At 38.5% G+C, this 20,826-nt stretch overlaps 1 protein-coding gene across 2 annotated transcripts in view; it reads left to right on the plus strand.

The window, feature by feature from the left end:
• Parn (poly(A)-specific ribonuclease) overlaps positions 1 to 20,826 on the plus strand; it is a 149,401-nt gene that overhangs the window by 22,137 nt on the left and 106,438 nt on the right. Inside the window, exons 13-16 of one of the 2 annotated variants that reach the window (XM_046440497.2) lie at positions 4,086 to 4,163; positions 16,297 to 16,340; positions 17,586 to 17,628; positions 18,802 to 18,877. In XM_046440497.2, coding sequence (XP_046296453.1) covers positions 4,086 to 4,163; positions 16,297 to 16,340; positions 17,586 to 17,628; positions 18,802 to 18,877 — 241 coding nt within the window. The remainder of the gene's footprint in view (positions 1 to 4,085; positions 4,164 to 16,296; positions 16,341 to 17,585; positions 17,629 to 18,801; positions 18,878 to 20,826) is intronic. The other variant, XM_058577952.1, reaches the window with a different exon arrangement.

Here is a 20,826-nt window from a genome sequence, read left to right on the forward strand (position 1 = left end):
TTTTCTGCAGATTTCAGTAGTCTTTCTCTGCCTTTCATAACCTTGATGCTTTTGATGAGTATTGGCCATTTTGTCCAGGGTTCGTCGTTTGTGATTTGTTTTCTTTGGTCTGAGGGTATTCAGTGTTGATAAGAACACCTCAGAAACAGTATTCATGATGTTGACCTTGGTCACCAGGTTAAGGTAGTGTCTGCTGGACTTTGTTCTGTGAAGTTACTGTTTTTCCTCTGAGGTTAACATGTTGGGGGAGATATCTTGGGACTATGAAAATCCTCAAACCTTTGCCCACTAATGTTAGCGTTTGTCAGTGGGTCTTATCTGCAACATTTATTGCTGTGGAGATCTAAGGCAAGTTTATATTTCCCTCTTTCTTTCTACATTTGTTTTTAAAATTATTCTATAAGGAAAAGCTGTTCATTCCATGTTATTTAATCATTTTTATGTATGTGAGTAGGGACTCGGATATTTATTTTATTCAACTAGAATATAGCCTAATTTTCTGTTGTTTACTTTGTTGCTCACAGTGTACTGCCTTTGGCCATGGTGATCTTTCAGCTTGACTCCTATGTACTTCCTTTTGAGCACTTCCTTACTTTTGGATGTCCCAGGAGGTTCCAGCCTCATCTTGTTTTCTTCCCCTGGCCTAGCTCAGGGATCCATGACTTCTCCCATGAGCCGTGGTTCCTTTGACTGAGAGTGGTGTTTTGGAAGCACAATCTGGTCCTGTGTTACAGCTGTGTTAGTGGTTCTAGGCCCTGCCTACGGACAGAGCTAAGAACAGTATGTCTGCATATCCATGCATATGTACACTTCTGGTTCTTCGTGTATCTGTAGGTGTATGTGTGTATGGTTGGCTTTCCATATCCTTGAGTTCTACACCCTCAGATTCAACCGACTACAGATTAAAAATATTCAAGAAACAAATTGTGTCTTTATTGAACGTGAACAGATTTTTTTTTTTGCCATTATTCCCTAAACAGTATAATACAACAACTATTTACATGGCATTTGCATTGCATGAGGTATTATAGGTAATCTAGAGATGATTTAAAGTATGGGAGGATGTGCATAGGTTATATGCAAGTAATATGCCATTTTATGTAAGGGACCTAAGCATTTTGGTGTCCATGGGAGATCCTGGAACCTATCTGCAATAGTCACTTTGTATTTTGTGTGTGCACAGTTACGTTTTGGTCAGTGATGGACTTCATATACTAGGGTGGTCCTCTGCCGGGTTTCTGTTCTCACGACTAAAAGGCTCAGGGGTCACTCTAGTTAAACTGGGCTAACTGGGCTGCACGAAATAACCACACAAGAGACACAAATACCTTTTTCTTTGGGGTTGCTGTGACGGCTCCTCTGACTTTAAGGGTCCGCAGAAAGAGAGAGAGAGAGAGAGCACCCGCGCTGACCCCTTTTATTGAGGAGAAGCTATTCAAATGAGGCAAGGGGTCAGGTTTCAGGGGGCTGAGTCTATCTTCATGATGTCCACTGTCAGCAGGTTGACTGACACCTGGGTAGGCCACACCCAAGGGCACAGTAAGAGGAGGGGACACACACAAGGCACTTCCATGGAAGATTCTACCCTAAACAGGGCAAGGGGTTATATTACAAAGGAACAGGTGAGCATAGCTTCACCCATGGGGCTGTAGCAAGACACACCCATTTCTGTGACTGAGCGCCTCAGCACCCAGCTGGGGAGTGTAACTCAGTCACCCATAAGGTTGGCCTCCCACAGTCCTCTAAGATTATAATGGAGCTAAAAAATTTATGTCACTTAGTGTTTTCACTGTACCTTTTCTATATTTAGGCACACAAATACCACTGTCTTAAATTTGCCTACAGTATGTAGCACAGTAACATGCCTTATTGGCTTATAGCCTGGAATAGGAGCAGTCGGCTAGACCGTATAGTCTAAGTGTATAGTAGGCCATGCGATCCAGGTTTGTGTAAGTATATTCTGTCATTTCACCCAATAGTGAGATTGCCTGATGAATTTTTCAGGACATGTCCCTGTTACATTATGCATGAGGTGATTGTGTGTGTACAGAGGTGCTTACACATACATACACATCCACAAGTGTGGATCTCCCTACCCATTCCTTTATACTGATACCTCAGATTCCAGTCCAATACCACAGGGCTTGTTTTTGGCCTACTCTCTTTTCTCTTGCAACTTCTTTCTCTGACAGTGAGAAATCCAGTTCTTAACTTGCATTACATATATTTGCTTCAACTTGGGGCACACATAAAGTAGTACCAGACTGCTAACTCATACCTGTGAGAAGTTCAATATTTATGTGCAGTTCTTCCTGTCTTTGGCCTCATGGTATCTTCTGATCAAGATATTGTTTTCCATTTCTCAACCTCCTGATTTATCAGTATTTATGTTGCATTTGAGAGTTTCCTACATAACCACTTCTATCCTGGAATCAATCCTTTGTATTTTAGCATTGTATAGGGACTCTGAATGTGCCCAAATATTGAGCCAAAAGCTTAGCTTGTTAGATTTGGGAGATTTTATGTAGGATATTTACTTTGAAAAAAATATGTTTAGCCCTATGAATCCATCAGTGTTATATGGAAGGCCCATTGGGACTTATTATGGAGCTCCACTGTAGTGACCGATGCTTTTGTTAAAAACGGTGTCACCAGCTGCGTGCAGTGGTGCACGCCTGTAATCCCAGCTGCTCAGGAGGCTGAGACAGGAGGATTGCAAGTTCAAAGCCAGCCTCAGCAAAAGTGAGATGTTCAGTAACTCAGTGAGACCCTGTCTCTAAATAAAATTGGGCTGGGGATGTTGTTCAGTGGTCAAGCGCTCCTGAGTTCATTCCCTGGTGCCAACCCCGACAAAAAAGAATATGGTATCACCAGGCCAACTAAATCTAAGTTGACATTCCATTTTGTGGTTTATTTTTTACACAAATGGAGTAATTTAATTTACCTACAGTTATTTCAGTTGATTGAAAAAACAGTGAAATGTTATTGGAATGGAATTCACAGAACATGTTCTGAATTTTGAAGCAGTTAATCTAGGAAAAAATTTATTGTGTTAATTATAATAAGAATCTAGTTATTTTAACCTTTTAACATTGTTATGAACTTATCTTTTAAAATAATTGGGTTCTTTTAAGAAGTATATATATATATATTTTTTTTCTTTTTTTAACATAATACCTATTTATATATTAAATCATTCATTCGGTATTTTTTTAATATTTATTTATTTTTTTAGTTGTAGGTGGCGGACACATATCTTTATTTCATTTTTATGTGGTGCTGAGGATTGAACCCAGTGCCTCACAAGTGCTAGGCGAGCACTCTATCACTGAGCCACAAGCCCAGCCCCAAGAAGTATATATATTTTTTAACTATTTATTTTGTAGTTGTAGTTGGACACAATACCTTCATTTTAATGTGGTGCTGAGAATTGAACCCAGGGCCTCACACGTGCCAGGCGAGCACTCCACCACTGAGCACAACCTCAGCCCCAAGAAGAAGTATAATTTTTAAAATATTTGTATAGACAAAAGCATATACATATGTTTTTGGAGTTTTGTTCACAAATTATTTGACATTCAAGGGACTCAGGGTTTTCATATTTTACCTTTAAAAAGCTCTTCAATTAAAATTTTACAATTTCCTGCTGGTGTGCCAGTTCACTTCTGTAGTCCCAGCTACTTGGGAGGCTGAGGCAGGGAGGTCACTTTAGCCCAGGAGTTCAAGGCCATCCTGGGTAACATAGAGCCTTGGAAAAAAAAGAAAAGAAAAGGAAAAAAAGAAAAGTTTTTTTTTTTTTTTTTTTTTTTACTACTTCTGATTCTTAAGGGTGACAAGATTGATAAAAATCAGAGAAAAAGATCAGTGAAGTAAAAAATTATTTGAAACTTTTACTTTGCCTTGTGGATTTAATACTCCCAAATTGCAGAGAAATAAAAATGGCTTATATTGTTATGTATTTACATATACTCATAACTTTTTAATGTGGAAAAAGTAAGTTCAGTAAAAAGTCCTCATGGAATCTGAAGCATACATTTTATTCTCAAACCCTAGTTAATTTTTTTCTTAACCTTGATTTTCTTTAGGGGAAACTTGTCATTGGACACAATATGCTCTTGGATGTCATGCACACAGTTCATCAGTTCTACAGCCCTCTGCCTGCGGTAAGTGACTTGTCTGCCTGCCTTCACCAAGCACTATGCAGTGTTCTCTGCTTTTCTGCATGCAGCATGTTCCCAGAGACAATCTTATGCATGCACTTGGTTGTATATTTTTGATGAGATGTACATATAAGCTATTTTAAGGGGTTTTCTGTCATCTGCCATTGTCAGAGCAGGGTTCCATATTTGTTTCATTGTCTTGGTCCTTGTGGTTTGGCTATTGTGAATTGTGTTGCTATAAACATGGGTATGTATGTGTTGCTATAGTTTTTTTAAAAATATTTTTTAGTTGTTGATGGACCATTATTTTATTTATTCATTTACATATGGTGCTGTGAACCCAGTGCCTCATGTGTGCTAGGCAAGCATTCTACCACTGAGCCACAACCCCAGCCCACTTTAATTCTTTAATAAATACTGAGGATTGGTGTAGCTAGGTCATATATGTTGGTTCTATTCCTATCTTTTGAAGGACTACCATACTGATTTCCATAGTGATTGTACTAATTTACAATCCCACCAATAGTGCTAAAGTGTTCTTTTTTCTCTACATCCTCTCCAGTGTTTATTATTATTTGTGTTCTTGATATGGCTGCAATTCTAACTGGAGTGAGATGAAATCTCCATGTAGTTTTGATTTTTATTTCCTTAATTGCTAACAGTGTTGAACACCTTATCATATATTTGTTAACCATTTGTATTTCTTCTTTTGAAAAGTGTCTATTTAGTTCACTTGTCCATTTATTAATTGGGTTGTTTATTGTTTGAATTCTTTATATATTCTGGATATTAATCCTGTGTCAGAAGAGTAGCTAGCAAAAAATTTCTCCCATTCTGTAGATTCTCTCTTCACATTTGTAATTATTTGCTTTGCTGTATAGAAGCTTTTAAATTTGATACCATCCTATTTATTAACTCTTGAGATTATTTCCTGAGTGTCAGGGATCCTTTTGACAAAGTTGTTTGAGCCTACATGTTGGAGTTTAACTCTATGTTTTTCTCTAGGTGTTGCCTAGTTTCTGGTCTAATTACTGGGTCTTTGACTTATTTTGAGTTGACTTTTTTTTTTTTAAATATTTTTTTAGTTGTTGATGGACCTTTATTTTATCTATTTATTTATATGCAGTTCTGAGAATTAAACCCAGTGCCTCACACATGTGAGGCAAGCGCTGTACCACTGAGCCACAACCCCATCCCCTTGAGCTGACTTTTGTGCAAGGTGAGAGATAAGGATTTAGTCTCATTATTCTACATAGGGATAGCCAGTTTTCCCACAACCATTTGTTAAAAAGGCTGTCTTTTAGTCAGTGTTTGCTTTTGGCATCTTTGTCGAAGATAAGATGATTACATCGGTGTAGGTTTCTGTTCTGTGTCTTCATTGGCCTGAATGTCTGTTTTTATGCCCGTACCATGCATTTGTTACTCTAGCTCTGTAGTGTAATTTGAAGTCAGGTATTGTGATGCCTCCAGTATGACATTTTTGGCTAAAAATTGCTTCGGCTATTCTGGGTCTTTTATTCTTCAAAGGCATTTTTAAAACTGTGTTTTTGTTTTTTTTTTCTTGTTCTGTGATGACTGTCATTGGTATTTTGATGGGGATTGCACTGAATCTGTATATAGCTTTTAGTATTATGTTCATTTTTAATAGCATTACTTCTGCTCATTCATGAATATGGGAAATCTTTCATCTTCTTATATCTTCAGTTTTTTTCTTAAGTGTTCTATAGTTTGCATTGTAGAGGTATTTCACTTCCTTATTTAGATTTATTTGTAGGGTTTTTTTTGTGTGTGTTTTGTTTTTTTGTACCAGGGATTGAACCCAGGGGTGCTTAACCACCCAGCCTCCTCCCCAGCCTTTTTTTTTTTTTTTAATATATATATTTTATTAGAGGCAGGGTCTTGCTGAGTTGCTCAGGGCCTTGCTAAGTTGCTGAGGCTGGGTTTAAACTTACGATCCTCCTGCCTCAACCTCCTGAGTCGCCGGGATTACAGGTGTGCACCACCATGCCTGGCTTATTCATAGGTATTTTATTTATCTATATTTTTGTGGACTTTGAGAATGGGATTGTTTTTCTGATTTCTTTCTCAGCACATCATTATTGATGTATAGGAAAGCTATTAATTTTTGTATGTTGATTTTGTGACTGGCTACTTTGCTGAATTTGTTATTGGTTCTATATTCTTTCTGGAACTTTTTGGATCTTCTAAGTGTAGGATGTTACCATCTGCAAACAGTTATAGTTTGACTTCTTCCGTTTGTATTTTTACCCCTTTTATTTCTTTCTTCTGCCTAATTGCTCTGCCTGGAATTTTTAGTCTATAACGAATAGGAGTGGTATAATGAATATCCTTCTCTTTTTCCAGATTTTGAAGAAAACACTTTCAGTTTCCATATTTTAGCTAAGGGCTTATCAATCTTGTTTAACTTTTCAAAAAACTAACTCTTTATATTATTGATCCTCTGTTTTATTTTTTAATTTCATTTTCAATATTATTCATTTCAGGTCTGATCTGTTATTTCTTCTGTCAGTTTTAGAATTGGTTTGCTCTTGTTTTTCAAGGGCCCTGAGATACATCATTAGGTTGTTTGTTGGAATCTTCCTGATTTTCTTAGGTAGGCACTCATGGCTTTCAGTGTTCCTCTTAGAGCTTCCTTCATAGTGTCCTAGAGGTTTTGTATGTTGTGTCCTTACTCTTGTTAGCATCTAAGAATCTTTAAATTTCTCCCTTATTTCTTCTGTCATGCATTCATCATTCAAAGGTGTATTATTTAATCTCCATGTGTTTATATAGTTTCTATAGAGTTTTTGCCAATTTCATTCCATTTTGATAAGAGAAGGTGGAAGGGATTATATCAGTTTTTTTGATGTCAAGAATCAAATTTGTGGACTTAATAACCAATTCAATTTTGTGGACTAAAATGTGGTCTGTTTTGGAGAAGGTTCCCTGATTTACTGAGAAGAAAGCATATTCTTTTTTTTTTGATACTGGGGATTGAACCCAGAGGTGCTCAACCACTGAGCTATATCCCCAACCCCCCTTTAAAAAAAAAAAAAAAAAAAAAAAAATATATATATATATATATATATATATATATATTTAGTTATACACAGACACAATATCTTTATTTTGTTTATTTATTTTTATGTGGTGCTGAGGATTGAACCCAGGGTCTCACACATGCAAGGTGAATGCTGTACCGCTGAGCCACAACCCCAGTTCCTATCCCCAACCCCTTTTTATATTTTATTTTGAGACAGGATCTTGCCAAGTTGCTGAGGTTGACTTTGAGTTTGCAATTCTCCTGCCTCAGCCTCCTGAGCTGCTGGGATTACAGTTGTGCTCCACCACATCTGGCAGAAGAAAGCATATTCTGATTTTGTTGGATGAAATATCTGTAGATGTCTGTTAATTCCATTTGATATATAATATTTTTTAGGCTTGAAGAGTCTTTGCTGAGTTTATGTGTAAATGACCTATCTATTGATAAGGTGTATTGAAATCATACAGTATTATTTTATTGGGGTCTGAGTTTTTAATTCAAATAGTGTCTGTCTTATGTAATTAGCTGCATCAATGTTTGGGACATAAATATTTACTATTGTTACTTCTTCTTGTTGAATTGTTCCCTTTACCAGTATAAAATGACCTTTGGTCTCTTCTTATTAATTTTGGATTGAAGTCTGTTTCCTCGGATATGAGAGTAGATTCTCCTGCTTTTGTGTGAGGGTTGTAGGCTCCTTTTATATGGAATGTCAATTTCCATCTTTTCACTCTCAGCCTGTGGCTGTCTTTGCCTGTTAGGTGAGTCTCTTCTGCCAGCCTATGTCATTTAATTGGGGAGTTGAGACCATTTACATTCCATGTTATTATAGAGAGATGTTTATTAATTCTTTTCATTTTCATTTATTTCTAATGTTTAGTTTAGTTCTGTTTCTTGTTTGCTTAGCTACCCTTCAAATGAGATGTGTCCATTTGTGAGCTTGGGTTGGTTTTGGTTTCTTCTGTGTGAAGTATTTCTTTAACTATTTTCTGTAGTGCAGACTTAGTGGTCATGAATTCTACTAGTTTCTATTTATCTTGGAAGGCTTTTATCTATGCAATTCTGAGGTATAGCTTTGCTGGATATGGCAGTCTTTGTTGACAGTTATTTTTTTCAGGACTTGGAATACATCATTCTAAGCCCCCCTGGATTTAGAGTCCATGCTGAGAAATTGGAAGTGATTCTGATTGACTTGCCTCTAAATGTGACCTGATGTTTTTCTCTTGAGGCTTTTAAATTTCTGTCCTTGTTCTGTATGTTAGGCATTTTAAAATGGAGAGGTGCTTTTTTGATCTTGTCTACTGGAGTTCTGAATGCATCCTGTATCTGGATATTTATCTCATTTTCAAGATTTGAAATTTTTTCTGTTTTATCCCTGCAGAGATTCTCCATGCCATTAGCCTGTCTTTCACAACCCTTCATGATTCCAGTGATTCTTTTTTTAATAGACTATTGACTTTTTTTTTAAGGTAGTAACTTTTTTCTTTTAGTTTTATTCATTTATTTTTATGTGGTGCTGAGGATTGAACGCTGTTCCTCACACATGCTAGGCAAGCCTTGCTTTACCACTGAGCTACAATTGCAGCCCCTCCAGTGATTCTCAAATTTGGTCTCTTAAAGTTGTTCCAGAGTTCTTGTATATTCTGGTCATGGATACTTATTTTCTTTATTTTAACAGTATCTGAATGTTCAAGAATGGCTACTTATTCTGTATGTTAGGCATTTTAAAAATAATGTATCATGTCTTCCAGCTCTGAGATTTAGTCTTCAACATGGTGTATTCTAGAGAGACTTCCACTGAACATTTTATTTGATTATATCTTTCATTTCTAAAACTTCTGTTGGTTCTTTTTCTTTTCTTTTCTTTTTTTTTTTTTGGTACCAGGGATTGAACTCAGGGGCACTTGACCACTGAGCTACACCCCCAGCCCTGTTTTATATTTTATTTAGAGACACTGGTCTCACTGACTTGCACCTTGCTTTTGCTGAGGCTGGCTTTGAACTCTTGATCCTCTGGTCTCAGCCTCCTCAGCTGCTGGGATGACAGGCATGCACCACTGTGCCTGGCTGTTAGTTCTTTTTCAGTACCTCATCTACTCACTGAATTTCTCATTCATTTCCTGACTGACTCCCTTTACTCATTCAATTGTTTTTCTGTGTTCTCTTGAAATTCATTGATCATTTTTATAATCATTTTTTTGAGTTCTTTATCTGGTATTTCATCCACTTTAATATTTTTGGAGTCAGTTTCTGTTGAATTATGAACTTTAAGAGTCTTTGTGTGACCTTGTTTTTTCATATTTCTTTTCTTTTTTTTTTTTTTTAAAGAGAGAGAGAATTTTTTAATATTTATTTTTTAGTTTTGGGCGGACACAACATCTTTGTTTGTATGTGGTGCTGAGGATCGAACCCGGGCCGCACGCGAGCGCGCTACCGCTTGAGCGACATCCCCAGCACGTTTTTTCATATTTCTTGTGTTGGTTTTTGTCTAGATGTTGTTGTGCTGCTCACTTCCACTCTTAGGAGTAGGCCTTTTCCAGTCACAGCCTTCTCTTGCCAGTGTGCCTTGAGTGGCCTAGGAGAGACCCCCTGTATGTGTGGTGTCTGCAACCTTTGTGTTAATTCTTTATGATTTTGCTGTAGGAGTGGATGTCCATGAGTGGGACCTGAGGGCCATCCCCCAGCCATTCCTGCTTGGAATCTGGTCATTAATTTGGGGTTGTATTAAAGTATCCGTGAGGTTTGAGGATGGTTAATGTGTGTGTGGAGCACGTGTGCTGCCTCTTGGCTGGGTTTAGTTCAATAGCCAAGTCTTTCTCCTGTGAACTTGTAGTATCCTTATAGATTCCCAGTGCCTCACAGAAAAGGGGGAAGCAAATAATAGCAACAGCTGAAGCTAACCTTAGAGCAGTATAATGGATCCTGATGCCTATGACATCTGCAACACCAGTTACCACAAAAACAGGATTGGTGGGCCAGCCCTTGCCAACAGCAAAAGCAGTGAATAGCTGTGAACTAGATATGGCATTAAAGTAAACAGAGGGTGTCAACTGTGCCATCCATGACACTAATAACTGCAGCAACATGAATGGTGGGGGCAGGAATTGTGTAAACCAAATAGTTCTAAAAAAATGGTAAAAATAGAGTTCATTAAGAGAAAAGAAAATGTGGTGGGAGGATAAAAGAAAGTTTAGAAAGTTCAAAATGTAAACAGGCTGAAGAAGGGTAGTAAGTGATGACTACAAAGGAGGAGAAGGGAAAAATGGGAAAAAAAAGTAAAGGGAGAGAAAGAGAATAAAAAAAATTGTTGGAGAAGAAAGGAGAGAAAGAGAAACGAGTAAAAATAAAGCAAAACCAAAGAAACAAAAAGCCCTAACTCTCAAAAGACAAGACAAGGAAATAACCATCGTAAAAATATGCTAAAATGAGAAAAAAAGAAAGTTGTCTGTGTGTGTGTCCACAAACCAGTCTGCGCAGCAAGAGCACACGCATGCACACACACACGGAAAAAGACTTGAAATGAAACAGAAACAGTGAAGAATTGTCCCCACTGAGGTAGCCAGCAGTGCTGATGAGGATGGATGGTCACTGCCTGTGCATGACTGTCCTGCTTGTCATTTCTTCCTGGACTATGTTTTGAGTTGGGGAGGGTCGGGGTCGGGGCTGGAGAGAGAGAGGACTGGGGGTTGTTAACATCTTCTTCTTTTTGTGTTGCTCACCCAGCTGCCAGCTGGAGTGACCTAAAACTGACGCTGTTTGAAATCATCGTCAGCTTCCCCTAACCAGTGGGATGTAGGATGGAGTGGGAAATACTGTCAGTTTCTGTCTGGACAGTCCTGCTTGACAGACCAGGATAGGACTGCTGCACAGTTCTGAGAGGGCACTTCTGGGAGGCCAGGGCTTAAGTCTGATCAGCCTTAGGGATTTTGCTTGGTGACATCTGCTCTGGAGAGATTTGGTTAGCACACTCTGTGGGCCAGGCAGATGCCATTTTTGGCTGTGAGTCTGGATCTCAGGAGCCTCCCAGGAACTCTCCTGTGTGGCAGGAGAATCAGCCCTCCCCACGTCCCACATACTCAGCTGCCGGTCTTGTCCTTGAGTGCATTCACGCCTGCATATGCAGTTTCTCCATCCTTATCAGCTGTCCCATGAGCCACCAGGCTCAAAGAGAAAGCAAGTCACACTCCCTTCTGTATTTCTGATTGAATCTCCTTGGGTACAATCTTTTCTGTGTCTTTTTCAGTCACTTTCTGCTAGGTACACCCTAGGCCACCGGGTAGGCGCTTGCCAGGACAGTATGCAGTGTTCGCTGTGGTCTCCTGGGCTTCTGGCAGCAGCGAGCTGCAATGTGGCCTCCTCAGCATGGCTCCTGGCCTTAGTTCTTTGCCAGTTGAAAAATACAGAGCACTTATTAGATAGCAGTTTGCTGTGCAGCCTCTGGATAGCTAAATTCAGGCTGCTTTTTTTCATCTACAGGTTTTTTTGTGCCAAATTTGTCCATTGTGTTTCTGTGTGTTTATCCCTCCCCTCCCTGGGGAACCACACTGCTGCCGCCGCTGCTGCTATCTGGCTCCGGTGTACTCTCTCTTCTTCTTTTTTTGATGCACTCAAATTTCTGAGACCTTAAGAGATGCTGACTGTCTGATATGGAGTTTCAGTGTACTCCCTCCCTCACCCACCTCACTGAGAAGCAGTAGTCCTGGTGCTTGAATCCCAAACCACAGAGCAACTGGAAGTGTAGCGTTCATCAAATTCATCACCTTTAATCTCTGGTTTTATGAAATTCTTGGTTGCCTCCTGCTCAGGGCTTCCCTCATCTCCTCTACTGCCCTGACTTTGAGCCAGGTAAGCTCACCAGGCATGAACTCCTCTGGCTCCCTGTCAGGCTCTTGCACTCCTGCTCCTAACTGCATGACATCTCCCTTGCCCCCACCTTCACACAAGGAGTCCTTCATACTCCTTTCTCTCCATGTTCCCTGTCCTTTAGTGATATTGCCTACTTTTTTTGTTCTTTCTAGATATACATGACAGTAAAGTGTATTTTAACATATTATAATACATGTAGTATAACTTATTCTAAATAGGATCCCATTCTTGTGGTTGTACATGATGTGGAGTTTCACTGTGGTGTATTCATCTATGAACATAAGAAAGTTCTGATTCATTCCACTGTCTTTCTTATTCCCGTCCCCCTCCCTTCCCTTCATTCTTCTTTGTCTAGTCCACTGAATTTCTGCCCCCCTTATTGTGTGTTAGAATCTTCATATCAAAGAGAACCTTTTGTTTTTTGGAATTGGCTTATTTCATTTAGCATGATAATCTCCAGATCCATCCATTTACTGGCAAAAGTCATAAAATTATCCTTTTTCTATGGCTGAGTAATATTCCATTGTGTAGATATATCACATTTTCTTTATTCACTTATCTGTTGAAGGGCACCTAGGTTGGTAACATTTCTTAGCTGTTGTGAATTGAGCTTCTGTAAACATTGATGTGGTTATGTCACTCTAGTATGCTAATTTTAAGTCCTTTGGGTATATATGGAGATGTAGTATAACCAGGTCAATGGTGGTTCCATTCCAAGTTTTTTGAGCAATCTCCATATTGCTTTCCAGGGTGGTTGCACCAATTTGCAGTCCCAGATATTGGCCATTTTTGTAACTCAACTGTAGACACCAACATTTATCTCTAGCCATGCTCTCTCCCAGATTTGTGTGTGCATTTCATGCTGGACTCTGGGATTCTCCTGCTGGCTTGCTCTCAGATGGGTTGTTCATGTGTCTACATGAGATATTTAATTTTCACTACCTTTCTTTCCTTATACTGTCTCCCAACCATTTTTCTCTTGATTCCATTAGTATAGGTGATTCTGAGTATCCAATCCTTTTTTTTTAAATTTTTAAAAAAATATTTATTTTTAGTTTTCGGCGGACACAACATCTTTGTTTGTATGTGGTGCTGAGGATTGAACCCGGGCCGCACGCATGCCAGGCTAGCGCGCTACCGCTTGAGCCCCAGCCCTCCAATCCTGTTTTTGATATCAGTTTTGACTCTTCCTCTGTCCCCAGATCTGTTCCATTACAAAATATTAATGATCCTATCCCCATGCTGTTTCTCATGACTGGGGTCTTTCCGTTTTTGCCGCAGATAGCCTCATTTCTTACCTGCAGTTCAGCAAACTCCAGGCTGAATTTTTTTTTTTTTTCTTTCGGTATTCAGCCCATTCTTGAAATCAGAGGTTGGCAGTCTTTTTCTGTAAAGGTCCAGATAGTGAAATATTTTGGGCTTTCCAGCCTGTATGGTCTCTCTGGCAGCTCTCTGTTATTTTGTAGCTCCCAAATTATCATGAATGTATAAATAAATGGGTGTGGCTGTGTTGCAATAAAATTTTATTTAAAAAAATAAATGATAAGCCAGATTTGGCCTGAAGACTATGGTTTGCCAATTCTTGCTTTAAAATGCCATCAGATGAGGTTAGTCTTTTGTTAGTTCTGCATTGGAAGACCCTGGGGAGTTTAGTCTTGTTTACTGCCCATTTCTTAGGTCATGTTTCCCCATTAGCAAACAGAACACTCTTCAGAAGAGTGCAGCCCAGCCCGCTGGGTGTTGTGGATCTGTTGCTCCCCTTGTCCTAGTTCTTAGCCTTCAGGTTGCCACCACTCTTCACGATGACTTTATCACCCTTTGGAATACAAAAGCTCCATAGCTGTAACTCTCAAAACAAGTATGATGGGAATAGATTTTCATTTTACCTTTAAAGACCCAACATTTGTTTTAGATCAGCCACTTCTTACTGGCCAAATAGACCAAAGTAGCAGTTCTTCTCCTGATTTGTTGACCTTTAAAGCAATGAAGTTATCAGTAAGGAAAGAGGGGAGTATATATAATATTGTGCCAGGTGTTTTGAATACCAAACAGAGCTTGTCACGTAGGAGGCAGTAATATTGATTTAACAAAAGAGAATATTTTGACTGTGCTAGTGTTTTCAATCTTCTGATGTATGACTCTGTCCATATCATTGACTCTGATTAAAATTTTCAAACACTCTCACCTTGTTTTTCTATATAGTTGACTCTTTAGCCAGGCGTGTCAGACCATCTCTGATTGAGCCCAACTTTCCTGTAGTCTGAGCACTTGTCGTTGTTCTCCTTCTTTCCAGCCACATGGGCTCATTTCTCCTCTAAGAAGTGCTTTGGGTCATTCCGTATCTGTGATCTTGGTATGATTTCCACCAACTTGAATTTTCCCTAGCTTTCCTCAGTGTTTGTAGTCCATGATTTCACCTTTTTTTCCCCCAAGGCCCAGCTCATGCCTCCTGCATGAACATTCCCCTGCTTGTTGCCTTCATGCCCATGAAGGGATTGTTTCCTTCTCAGAGGAAGAGGTGCAGAACTTGGCACCTCTCTGGTCCGTAAATTCTGTCTTGTGTTGTACAGCGTAACCCCTTCTTCTTGGTGGTTATCTCCATGGGCAAGGAGTAACCTTGTCATTGTCCAAGTGTCTGGCAGAGTACTTTGTATGTGAGAATTAACAAGTGTTAACTTGAATCAAGTTCTAGTAGAATGAAGGTGATTTGGTGTGCCACAGGAGGTGGGATAGGATAAGCAGTTCTAGCCCTTGCTTTATTACTATGGCAGTTTTTTTAAAAAATATTTTTTTTAGTTGTCGATGTACCTTTATTTTTTCTTTCTTTCTTTCTTTCTTTCTTTCTTTCTTTCTTTCTTTCTTTCTTTCTTTCTTTCTTTCTTTCTTTCTTTCTATCAATCATCTATCTACCTATTTATTTATATGCTGCTCTGAGAATTGAACCCAAGGCCTCACACATGCTAGGCAAGATTGCCATAGGGACTGGGGTTGTAGCTCAGTGGTATCTTGGTAATTTGCTTATTTGTGTTCTGTCATTGTCAAGGGGAGAAAATGTTTTTTCTCTATTTACCTTTGGAAGAAATCACGATAATAAATGAGGATGGTAGGACTCTTGGACTAACACCAAAGTTTGCATTTAAAGTGTACTAAAGAATTCATATTTTGGAGCTTTTAGGTCAGGAGAGTTTCTTCTTAGGAGACTTCTTGGTACCTCAGAGTGATCTTTTAGCAAGTGTCAGTTTAGAATTCTGCTGTATGTTATTCCTGAATTTTACTTTTCTCTGGCTTGTAAAACTTTGCAGTGGTATTGAGAGTTGACAGTGACGGACATTTTTGTTTGCCTTAGCATTGAAACCACTTGTTCATGTATTGTCCATTAATTTAACAATAGCCATTGAAAGGCTGGTAAATATTTCAAGCTAGCTAAATACAGTCTGTACTTACAGGCTTGAAAAGCTAATTGGAAATGGCAGTTTCCTATGAAGCATGAATAACTTTGAAGAGAAGTGTTGTTTATAAAGGGTCAGCAGTGTGACTATCCAGTCTAGCATGGCAATTATGTATGTAAATGAGTTAATTCAAAATTGGAGCACTCTCCTGTCTGCCGCAGACTTCCTGATCAAAATAAACTTGGGAAATTAATTTTCTGACTTAGACACTTGGTATTAGTGACACTTTAGCAATTTTCTTGTACTTAAAGAAGGAGTCATACATAATGAAAAGTCTGTATTTTAATTGTGATTTTAACTAACAAAGATTGTCTCAGTGTAGGTGTAAGCTAGTTTACAATATATCCATTTTCTGTATAAACCACTTAATGTAAATGACAGTGCTAGTCTACTATTATGATAAATTTGTGTAATGGAATACAGCCTGTTGGCTATTACTGGAACTTCCCAAGCAGTTTCACAGGCCTCTCAGATCTACAGCTTTCTACATATAGTAGAACCCTCCTCTTTTCTTTCAGTCATATAATCCTTATATTTGACTGTTTTGTTACGCCAAGGTTAGTCCCCAGATCATGTGATTCCCAATCAATGAGGAAACTGGAAGGTTTTTAAGATGTAATTATTACCTGGAGATGGGTTTTACCGTTTAGCTTAAAGCCTCTAGGAGGTATAATGGTTTGTTTGAGAGGAAAGCTATGCACCTGAGATGCTTAAGTCTATTTTTAATACCATGGGTGTATTTGGAAAATGGTAACAAGTCATTCTCTGTATTTTTTAGGACTTAAATGAGTTTAAGGAGCTGACAACATGTGTTTTCCCCAGGTAGGCTTTCTTTAAGTCTCATCGTTCATTCAAAATAGTCACTGTTGGTTGGGTGTTGGGGGGTTTGTGAACTGAAATCAAATTCCATGTATGTATGAGTTTGTGAAATGAACCCAACTGCTGTTTTCAATAAAAAATAAATAAAACAGTCATTGTGACATACATAATACAAACAGATACATGCTAATTTATGAAAATCAATGGACCCTGATTAGAATCCAGTTCATAAAAGCTGGGAAATGATTTAGTCTCTCTAACTTTGGAGGAGTTGACTTTTTAAATTTATGATTGGTTTTGTTGTCCCATTAAATCAGAGTCTGAGCTAGGTGGGAAGGCAGCCTATGACTCCTCTTCTGTTATCTCACACCTTTCCCTCTGAAGGGCTGGTGAGGCTTTCCTAAAGTGGCTGTGGTCCCTCACATCCCTGGCACACACCTTGTCTGTTGAAGTACCCTGTTGGGCGTCTGCTCTGTCCATTCAGACTAGGGAGAAATTTTTTCTCCACTTTAAGTCGGTGCCTTTGCTGCTGGTGTTCTCCACAGTTGGTAATTGCATCCTAGTTCTGATGTGTCACATGTCTGATAGATCACATGCCCACCCATTTGAATAGGGATTATTTCTGTCTTACTATTTAGTGTTCACCTTTGTGTGAAAAGAAATAGAGAAATATAGCTTTCATATTGGTCAGAGAGTCTCTTTCTCTGTTTAGTATTTTTGATTTTTGAAACAGAATAGTAAGAAATAACAACAGCATGAAATTACTGAATGTAGAGTTGGGCTCCCTAAGAACTTATTTCATACCAATCTGGGTAAGTAGCAGTAGATAGTAATGATTTAGGAAGGTTAGACCTACACCAGTATTTGAACCATGCGGAAACAGGGGGATGTTTGACTTGCCTTTAAGGTTGATAGAGACCACACACAGGGTGCAGACGAACCTGGAACTGATTCTCTTAGTGTGTCAGAGCAGGGACTGACCTGCAGCTGTCTGATGAAGTCACTGGTGATAGGACTTGACCCCAGGTTAATGTAGCAGTGATTTCACTGGTAGCCTCAACGGCTACTGTGCTTGGTTCTTCTCTCCATGTTAAGTGTATTATATGTTAAGTATTTCATGTATTAGGTGTATGTTAAGCATGTTAAATATGTACTGTATGTATGAAATTATTTTAAATATTTGAGTAAAATACATTTTGAACATTGATACAAATTATGTTTACCTTATTAAAAATATTTTGTTTTCAGACTCTTGGATACTAAATTGATGGCCAGCACACAACCTTTTAAGGTAGTGTTTAAATTTGAACTATCACTAATGAGCTATACTTTGAAATTTTTTGAATTGCTATTATTATCTTTGGAATTCTGGTCTATCTAAATGCTATTCCAAATATATAGAAGAAAAAAGAAGAAGAAATAAAGGAATAAAGAGAAAATGGAAAAAACCCCACCCAAATATGTAAAAATGTGAACAGGGGTTGACTTTGGCTAGTGGGATTATGTGAGTTTTTTTCTTTTTTCTTCAAATATAATTTTTAATATTAAATATATTATTTACTTTTGAGTATGTTGCACATGTGCACAGTTTTTTTTTCTTCATTTCCTTTTTTGTACATATTTGGGATAAATTTTCTAATCAAGGAAATTTAGATCATGGCATAATCTTTTGCTACTTTATGAAGAACTATTTTATATAATTGATATGAACACCAGAACAGCATAGCTTTCTGATGAAAGGTCTGTAGATGTTTAATGCATCTGTAAAAACCTTCCATTTGGTTTGCTTTTTTTTTTTTTTTTCCTGGTAGTGGGGATTGAACCTTGGGCCTTGCATATATGAGGCAAATGCTGTACCTCTGAGCCACGTCTCCAGACCTTTTTATTTCATTTTGTTGCAGAGTCTTACCAGATTGCCCAGGCTGGCCTCTAACTTGAGATGCCCTTGCTTCAACCTCCTAAGTTGCTGGGATTATAGGCATGAACCACTGTAACCTGATGGTTGTACTTTTCATAGAGTGAAATTAAACTTGCTTCTCTTTTGCATTTAGTGAAAGATGACTTGTTCTTTAAAGAACACCAGGGGGCAGCACCAGATGCCATTTGTATGCATGTCCCAAAAGTGGATTTTTTTTTAATCTTTTTCTTTTTAGTTATAGATGGACACAATACCTTTATTTTATCTATCTATTTTTATGTGTGCTGAAGGTTGAACCCAGTGTCTCACACGAGCCAGGCAAGTGCTCTACCACTGAGTTACAACCTCAACCCAGAAACACTTTGTGTGTGTGTGTGTGTGTGTGTGTGTGTGTGTGTGTGTGTGGTGCTAGGGATTGAACCCAAGGCCTTGTGCATGCAGGGCAAGCACTGTACCAACTGAGCTATATCCCCAGCCCTAGATCTCTTTACTGTATGTTGCCTGTTGATGATGAAGTGCTGTGCCTCTCTACTTCCTCATTTGCAGGATATCATTAACAACACATCCCTTGCAGAACTGGAAAAGCGGGTAAAAGAAACACCTTTTAACCCTCCTAAAGTTGGTAAGAATACGAAACAAACCTGAAAACCATCCAACTCTTTGTGATAGTTATGATGCATACTGTAGAAGAAAGGTGAATGGCGCTAGAACTATACTGCATGTTTAGATTTTGGCCAAGTTAGCCCACTCGTGCCCTGTGTTGAATTACTGTTTTCTGAAGAAGAATGGTCTTTAATTTTACATGTGTCTTATGTTAAAAGAGTTGGGTAGGCATTCATTGAGAAATTTGGCAACTAAAGCTTCAAGGCTTTTATTTCCTAATGCTTGGAGTTCTCCCAGAACTTGATGTGACCTTTTATATGGTACATTGTTTAAGCAGAGGCAGAGTTGGTGTTTAATTGCCAGGAGTAGAATGAAAATATATTTTCTGTCTCAGAAAAACCCAAGAACTGAGTTTACTGATGAGATTAAAGGAGAGCTCTTGTCCCTGTTTCCTTTTAAGCCAAATTAGGAAGTGGAAATAGCATCGAGGGAAATCAAAAGTCAGGGGGAATGTTCCTTGTGGGATGGAGGTGTTTAGCCATGTCCAATACCACCAAGGTATTTGGTGATTCTTCTGGGTGCTACTTACGTGTTCCTTTTAGCCTAATTATGTATGCTGCAGACACTGTAGTTCTCTTTCCTTTAGCTGTGGCCCGAAAACTTCTCAATACATAATAGGACTAATGGTTCAAAACTGATAATGGCAGGTATTAAAGCAGCCAAGATTACAGATATTTGCTTTCCCTTCTGGGTTAGAGTCCAAGAAAGAAATTAAGAAAAGGGGTGGGGAGGGGGAAATAAAACCTAGACCTTGTCTGTAATAATATAGTAATTGATCCGGAAAATAATGTGTTTCAGCTTGTGGTAGTATTGGAAAATATTAGGTGGCTACTATGTTAAAGGCTTTAAAAAAAAACTTTTTAAGCCTCATATTTAATACGTGGTTAAAGAATTCTTCTTAAGGAGCATCATATTGACATGAAAACAGTTGCATTCTTTTCATTGTTCATTCATGTTTTTATTCTGTCTCTTTCACTCTCATTTCTGAATGATTCTAGGAAATAATATAAATTTATGAGTGATAGTTTTATCCTGTTATTTCCATATATAATTCTGGTATTGGGAAGAGAATTTAGTCTAAAGCAGGTGGCTCTTCCCAGACTTTATCTTCTCAGCTTCTGTGTATGTCAGTGTGACAAAAGAATCATGTTATAAAATGGTCTTTGCTATGAAGCGGCCCCATGATCTAAGGGCCATGTTACAGCAAATTCTGATCTATTTTTGGAGTTGTTGTGCTATTGTCTTTAGATCTCCAAGCTTGGACACATAGTGGAGGACATTGTTGACTTTGAGTTACCAATACTGAACTGGAGTCTTTCATTTTGGGGGAAGAGTGTTAACAGGCTACTTATAGAGAGTATTTACTATGCATTTACCACACCCTAGGTAAGATCTTTCCTTGCATTGTGTTGAGGAGGTTTGGTTGTCATCTCCATTTTACAAATCTGGAGCCAGGGGTGAAGTGACTTGCCTAGGGTCACACAGCAAATTGTGGAGCAGAGATTCAAGCTGAGACAATGTGACTCCTGAGTCCTGCTGTTACTCTTTGCTGTGTCCTGATGTTATGATCTTATATAGGGAAGAAATTCCTTTTCTTGACCTTAGAAAGCAATCAGAAGAGGAATAATTGTCATTGGGTGAGTTATGCATGATTGTGAGCAGCTCCCACCAGTGTGGGATAAGGAGGCCTCTAGTGGGGTCTTTGGAAATGTATTGAGGCATTTCTGTTGTCTGCACCAAAACCCTCATTTTCAGTCACTCAATAGTCTCTCTCTGTGTGTGTGTGTGTGTGTGTGTGTGTGTTAAGGTCTTGTATACAGAGAGTTAAAACATAGAAATTTTTCTCCTGCTTATTGAGGGTATTTTGCAGCACATGTTAATGAAGTCAGGATTTGGCTGGGCATTATG

Source organism: Marmota monax, unplaced genomic scaffold (assembly GCF_021218885.2).
Source record: "Marmota monax isolate L192 unplaced genomic scaffold, Marmota_monax_Labrador192_F-V1.1 WCK01_AAM20220418_F8-fsc00035, whole genome shotgun sequence".
Taxonomy (NCBI): Eukaryota; Metazoa; Chordata; class Mammalia; order Rodentia; family Sciuridae; genus Marmota; species Marmota monax.